General features: G+C 48.4%; 1 protein-coding gene across 1 annotated transcript in view; it reads left to right on the top strand.

Annotated features, from left to right (window-relative positions):
• Positions 1-4,717: 4,717 nt before the first annotated feature.
• The window catches only part of BDZ99DRAFT_512202 (HET-domain-containing protein), a 4,695-nt gene continuing 1,929 nt past the window's right edge, over positions 4,718-7,483 (top strand). Inside the window, exons 1-2 of the mRNA XM_033724609.1 lie at positions 4,718-7,117; positions 7,173-7,476. Of these exons, the coding sequence (XP_033570033.1) occupies positions 4,808-7,117; positions 7,173-7,476 (2,614 nt within the window). The 5' untranslated portion in view covers positions 4,718-4,807. The remainder of the gene's footprint in view (positions 7,118-7,172; positions 7,477-7,483) is intronic.

Here is a 7,483-nt window from a genome sequence, read left to right as displayed (position 1 = left end):
TTTCTTCAACAGCTTTGTATACGTCTCATTAGGCTTTGTTCCGCTTAATGCATCTATTCGAATGAGGGCATTCGTGGATGCCGAGCGCTTCCTATTACAGGCGGCTGCCGTAGGTTTGAGCATAGCGTTGTGATTGTTGTGAGCTTCCTCCACCGTCTCCTATAGCTAAACACGTGAGCCATTAACTCTAGGAGGCTGCCGAGTGAGCGTACCGCTTATCTTACAGTCTACTTTGTTAGTAGACGTACTGCGCACGCGTGCATGAGACTCTCTGGTGCCTCCAAAGCAGCATCGGTACCATATTTTCCTCGTTTCCTTCGTCTTTCTGTCTGGTTTTGAACGGAACTTGATGAGCCCGTAGCCATGCGCCTTTGCATGCTCTCTAAGCACTTCCTCGGCTTCATCTAGCGTACAGTAGGACCGTGGCGGTGGTGGTTTGAGGGCCATGGTGAGTGTATTGAGGAAGTTGAGGATCAGGATGTAATGCTTTGTGGCCACGCCGCACTTGGAGAGAGCATTTGGAATTAGTGAGAAACGTAAGCGAGCGAATCGGAGGCCCCGGAGCACTCCTCCGGACCAATCAGAAGATCAGACGTAAGAAGGGTGTATACGGAGTAGAAAAGGGGTGTACACCGAGTAAATATAGGGTGTACATTTAGCAGCGCCCTAATAATTACGGTTGATAATATTTAAAATAAACAACTACAATACCGAATAGAGCTTCTTGCTAGCTGCACGCCTATACAAGCACTCCTCTATACGCTAGAAACATCTATATTTCCTGCACCTGTCGGCCCAGAGAGGAAGTATGTATACAGCTATATAAAGGACAATAGGAACCGAGTTAATTACCTCTTCTTTGCACACCCGGATTCTATTAAGATCCTACAGTCTAACTATAATATTATACTAATGGACTGCACGTATAAAACCAAAAAAATTGGTATACCCTTCTTATATATAACAGGCGTTACATGCACAGGCAAGAACTACAAGATTGCCTATTGTTTTATTCCGAGAGAAAAGGAGGCGAACTACGAATAGGCAGTACAGCAGCTCTTCGAGCTCTTTCAACGCTATTCTATTACGCCACGCGTTTTCCTAATAGATAAGGAACAAGCTCTAAGAAACGCGCTACGTTAACAATAGCCTAATGTCCCGCGCCTTCTGTGTGTATAGTATATTGAAAAGAACATTAACACTAAGCTAGCTAAGGTATATAAGGATAAACCGACATTTCCTGTAGGCTATGCTGATGCGCTAATAGAGAATAATACACTCGGGTTGTAACAGCTACAACCTAGGATCAACAACTCATACGGTTCACGGTCACCTACGTACAGACTTGGAGTTGCTGGCATAGTAGCTGCCTACATGCCTAGCCAGTTACAACTTCTACAGAGAGGGGTTGGGGTACGGTGGCCTACCCTGCCTAATGCTGCCTACTGCTGCCTCCAATTAGTGCTTCTGCCTATGCATACAGTCACTTCCTACGTAGTATATAGTTTGGCCTTCGGGCCCCCGAAATAAGACAGAGTTCACATCAATTTTCAACCTGAGTAATACGGAAGAGCAGAAGGCGGCTAAGGAAAAGAGGTAGGAAGAGAAAAAGAGTGAATTTATTATCCGTTGGACTGCTATAATAAAGCTGGAACTCTTTAATCAATTTAATAAGGCCTGGAATAAGCTGCTTAACAACTATAAGGAGAGGCCTAGCCTTATAGAGTATATGGAGGAAGAGTGGTGGCCGTGTAGGTGGAAATAGGCAACTTGCTACACTTAAACAGCTCGGCATTTTAGAACCACGTAAGTGTCTGCTTATGTCCTATTTCTTAATTAATCCTTAAGCTCTCTTCTTGCCCTTTTTAGCGCTGCTTTTTCTACGTGTTAACAAGCCCCGTGTGAAGTTTAGGCTTCAAATTCGCATATCTTGGTGTTGAGATTTGGGTTGAGCAGATGCAAATTTAGGTGTATAATGCTAACCGAGTTTCTTACAGTGTTACATCACGGAACAAGGGCGCGCACGGGCGGCTTAAAGGCTTCCTCCAGGTGTCAACTGGCCATCTATTTGACGTGCTCCTCAACATCTAGAACCTTATCCTTAATAGCAAATCGAAATACAAGGACTATAAAGCAAAGTGGTATGCTAGGACTCCGCATAATATTTAAGAAGTTGAGTTCCGTAATCTATATCAAACAATTACACCGCAGGCGCTCTCTCTCCTCAAGACACAACTTAAGAAGGCGAAATCGAATGAATACAACCTAAATAACTGTACTTATACGTTCACAAGTATATACGGCATGCCATGCGCTTATAAGCTACACGATCGTCTACATCGGGCGCTTGCAAATCATCTAGATCCTGTGCTCTATATACAACCGGATGAGATAGATCACCATTGGTGGTTTGTTCGGCCGGGTATACAGCAGCCAGCTATTCCTTTTGGTCCGTTTGATGATGTACAAGATCCTGTTCCTATTGAGCGTCGACGTGGCCGCCCTGCTATTGAGAAGAGAGGTCACCATACGTACAACAATACACAGAGAGAGCCATCACGATTTGAGGTTGCTATGGGTACAGCTCGACGTGGAGGTGAACAGAACGGACAACAAGGCACAGCTCTACGACACCTGCCCGCTTCTTTACAGCAAAATCCGGCCATCCCTGTCCGCCAGAATGTCCCTCAGTCGACGGCTACACCTGCTAGGACTGGTATTGATATTTCTCAAATTGATCCGGCCCTCCTTGAGCCTACGGCAGCGCATACAGCAGCGCATACAGCTACACCTACGGCTGCACCTGCAGCTAAGAAGCGCGGCCGGCCGCCTGGTGCAAAGGATAAGGTACCACGGAAAAGGGCAGGAGCTCGGAGGCAAGACAGTGCTCAGCCTCAACCTCAGGTGGAACAAGAGGATGACCGTGCAGACATCCTACGACAGATTGCAGCTCTACAAGCACGTCTAGGAGGGTCTCAGCGTCCAGCAGGTGTCGAGGGGGGCACTGCTGAGTTATCAAGCCGGCCGCCAAGCCGTAGGAACGTTGTGGCGCCTACAGAGTATAACTATGAGGAGGAGGCTGAGGAGTATATGGATCAGTATATGGAGTAGGTGCAGGTGGTGATGCAGGGGGGCCAGGCTCGATGCAAAGGAGCCGTAATAAGGTGAGGTTTTGACAGGTTTAGCATGCTGTTAGGCACGTAGGCACTTCTAGAATAGAATTCTATTCTATACTTATACTTAGACTTAGACTACGTGAGCTTGTATATGAGCTCGTACGTAAGCTTATGTGTGAGGCTATATAAAATGGGCATGGCTGTACAGCCTCTCCATTTTATATAGCATCACGTACGGCCTCGTGTATAGCATCACGTACGGCCTCGCGTATAGCATCACGTACGACCTCGCGTATAGCATCACGTACGGCCTCGTATATAGCATCACGTACGGAGAGACGTAAAGGTGAATGCCCGGAGGAAGCTCCGGGCTCTCCGAGCCAATTAGAAAGTGGTGAGGCGCCAAGAGGAGGGGGGTGTACGTGTAGCGATTAGGGGGTGTACGAGTAGCGCTCCCCCTTCTAAACACTTAGAACAGCTCCTATTCAAAAATTATAGTTGTATCGTCGCTATTGCGTCTAATTTACGGAGAGCCTCCTTTTATGGCGTAACATAATTCCTTCGCCACAGCACTACTATCGAGCTCTTATCGCTCGTGGTACCTATAAAAGGGCCCCATCCGAGCCTTAGAACCTCACTACAAAGGTACTATAGAGTCTTGGATAGGGTATTTGAATTGGCTCGTGCACATATACACGTGATATGACGGAGAATGCCGTGTGTATACAAAAATCGCATAGAATCAGCATTATATTACACTCAGTTCATGTGTGAGGCTGTATATCGACAGAGAATGTATATTATCATGTCCCCCTATAGTGTTGAGGTTCCACAAGTGCATAGAATACAAGAGAATGCCCCCCCACCCGTTTTTTGTATACACACGGCATTCTCCGTCATATCACGTGTATATGTGCACGAGCCAATTCAAATACCCTATCCAATTCAAATACCCTATCCAATTCAAATACCCTATCCAAGACTCTACTGGGAAGTCGTTATCAGGCTTGTGGCTGCTGTCGCACGCAAATTCATGCGAAGTCGCCACATCGATCGGTACCTCCAACCGACGCGATCACTAATAGCGGTTAGTGCGAGAGAGTTCTATACGTCCGAAATAATTTTACGGTGTAATTTACTTATAGTAATTAAGTAAGCCCAGCAACTCTAGCCCCATCAGGCCTGTGGCTGCGCGGAGCCCTGCTGACGCTCGGAATATATAAAAATCCGACTCCGGAACAGTACATTTGCTAGCGAATGCGGCTTCACCCACGGATTCTACCCCACCCGTAAGCGGAAGTCTTGGCACCCCACCTTATGTATCCGGTTAGGCACCATTAGCTTAGGCACGTGATCTGCCACGGTACAAGAAGGTACTTCTCTTGTAACTAACTACCACTGCTTGAGCTGACAAAGGTCAGTGCCAGAGCTGGTCGGCCGTCCTCCCTGCTAGCGTGATTAGGGTGTTCGTCCGTTCGCTCGCGGAGCCTTGTCCGAACCACCTCCTCTTAAACCCTTCTCGCATTCACATTCCATGTGCTGGTATGGCCTAGTGTCCCCGCTTTACATGTATACTTGCTAACTTTCTTAAGTAGGTATAATGCTATAATGCTCTAGTCCCATCCAACGTGCGGTACTCTCGGCGCCGCCACTCCCTTCCTGCCACTTGCTCCCAAACTTCATATGAAGCAATGCGCCTTCTACTGCGCAACGATACCGGCGAGTTCAATCTCACCAAGGCCTGGGTTGGCGATGAAAGTATCCCTCCCTATGCGATACTTTCACATACTTGGGGAGCAGACGGCGATGAGGTCACCTTTGAGGACCTAAGAAATGGCATTGGCAAGGATAAGCCAGGCTATGAGAAGATCCGCTTCTGTGGAGAGCAGGCCAGACAAGATGGCCTGCAATACTTTTGGATCGATACCTGCTGCATCGACAAGGCAAACTTCACCGAACTCTCGGAGGCTATTAACTCCATGTTCCGCTGGTATCGCGACGCGGCTCGATGCTACGCGTATCTGCCTGATGTTTCCGGCCCTGCATTTGACATTCACGAGGACAAAGATCCGCAGCCTTGGGAGTCGGATTTCCAAGGGAGTAGTTGGTTCAAACGGGGTTGGACGCTCCAAGAGCTTCTTGCCCCGCGTTCGGTCGAATTCTTCTCCCGAGAACGCACGCGACTAGGCGACAAAATATCGCTACAGCAACATATTCATGAGATAACAGGTATTGCTGTCTCAGCGCTACAGGGAGGCCAGTTATCGCAGTTCCCCGTCGATGAGCGACTATCGTGGACAAAACGTCGCCAGACCAAGCTCGAAGAAGATAAGGCGTACTCGTTACTAGGCATCTTTAGCGTTCATATGCCCCTTATTTATGGCGAAGGGAGAGATAACGCATTCAGACGACTCAGAGAAGAGATTGAAAAGTGTTCAAAGGGTCTCGTGCAGCGACCAGCGTCCGTCCAATTGCAGAAGGAGGACCACGAATGCATCCAACATCTACGCCTAACGGACCCTCGCGATGACAAGAAGCGCATCCAAGACACCAAGGGTGGCTTGCTGGAGGACTCGTACCGCTGGATCCTCGAGAACCCCGACTTCCAACAATGGCATGACAGCCAGCAGAGCCGACTGCTATGGATCAAAGGGGACCCCGGCAAAGGCAAGACCATGCTACTCTGCGGCATTATCAATGAGCTGAAGAGGTCCATCGCTCAAAAAGATCTTTTGTCCTACTTCTTCTGCCAGGCCACGGACGCGCGAATCAACAATGCCACAGCCGTGCTGCGAGGTCTATTGTACTTACTTGTTGACCAGCAGCCTTCGCTTATCTCACATATACGGAAGAAGCACGATCACGCAGGCAAAACACTATTCGAAGATGCAAATGCATGGGTTGCCTTGTGCGAGATCTTCACAAGCATCCTGCAAGACCTGAGCTTAACCAGCACGTACTTAATTGTTGATGCGCTCGACGAGTGCGTAACAGACTTGCCAAAACTGCTAGACTTCATTGTTGAGCTGTCTTCCGCATCCCTTCGTGTCAAGTGGATTGTCTCTAGCCGCAACTGGCCGGACATTGAGGAACAGCTAGCGAGGGCGGGACATAGGGTGAGACTAAGCCTTGAGCTGAACGCAGAGTCTGTTTCTGCCGCTGTTAGCGTGTTTATCCAGCATAAAGTGCTTCAGCTAGCGCAAGATAAAAAGTACGATGGCAAAACAACAGAGGCAGTACAGCACCACCTGTCATTAAACGCAGATGGCACTTTCCTCTGGGTAGCTTTGGTCTGTCAAGATCTCAAGAAAATATCACGATGGAAGGTGCTTGCGAAGTTAAATGCGTTTCCACCTGGGCTTAACTCTCTGTACAGGCGAATGCTAGATCAAATATGCAATTCGGACGACGCGGATCTCTGCAAGCGGATACTAGCCGCTATTGCAATCGTTTACCGACCCGTCACGGTGCAAGAGCTTACATCTCTTGTCGAGCTGCTCAAGGATATGGCTGATGATCCAGAGTCGTTGCAAGAGATAATTGGCCTTTGCGGCTCTTTTCTCACTATTCGAGAGGAAACTGTCTATTTTGTGCATCAGTCGGCAAAAGACTTTATCCTTACAAAGGCATCCGACAACATCTTTCCGTCTGGTAGAGAGGAGGTCCACTATGCATTCTTCTCAAGGTCGCTCCAGGTTATGTGCAGCACACTTCAACGAGACATGTATAACTTGCATGCGCTAGGATATCCTATTGAGCGGGTTGAACAGCCAGACCCAGATCCATTGGCGGCGTTGCGCTACTCGTGTATCTACTGGGTTGACCATCTTTATGACTGGAATTCCATCTCTTCTGCAGTTTATCCGGTCGACCTACAGGACGGAGGTAGCGTGGACAAGTTTCTAAGACAGAAATACCTCTACTGGCTGGAGGCTCTAAGTCTTTGCAAGAGTATGCCGAAGGGAGTAGTGTTAATGGCAAAAATTGAGGCTTTAATCTATGTAATACCTTAACAAGCAGTGCCGTTTACGTAGAACGCATGCTAACATTACCCAGGGAAGAGCAGGCGCCTCTGCTGTGCTTGATCTAGTTCAAGATGCGCGTCGATTTATTATGTATCATAAAGGTGCAATAGAGAGCGCTCCTCTTCAGGCATATGTGTCAGCACTCGTGTTCAGCCCAACTCGCAGTCTAATACGGCATCTTTTTAAAGAGGAGGCACCCCCCTGGCTCACAATAAAGCCGGCTATAAGGGATGAATGGGGGGCCTGCCTGCAGACGCTCGAAGGCCATAGCCGTGGGGTCAGCTCAGTGGCCTTCTCTCACGACTCAACACGGCTGGCGTCGGCGTCGCACGACAGTACAGT

This window comes from Mytilinidion resinicola (genome assembly GCF_010093595.1).
Source record: "Mytilinidion resinicola strain CBS 304.34 unplaced genomic scaffold BDZ99scaffold_28, whole genome shotgun sequence".
In the NCBI taxonomy this organism is placed as follows: Eukaryota; Fungi; Ascomycota; class Dothideomycetes; order Mytilinidiales; family Mytilinidiaceae; genus Mytilinidion; species Mytilinidion resinicola.
Note: the sequence above shows the minus strand (reverse complement) of the source record. Positions and strands in the feature narration are given on the sequence as shown.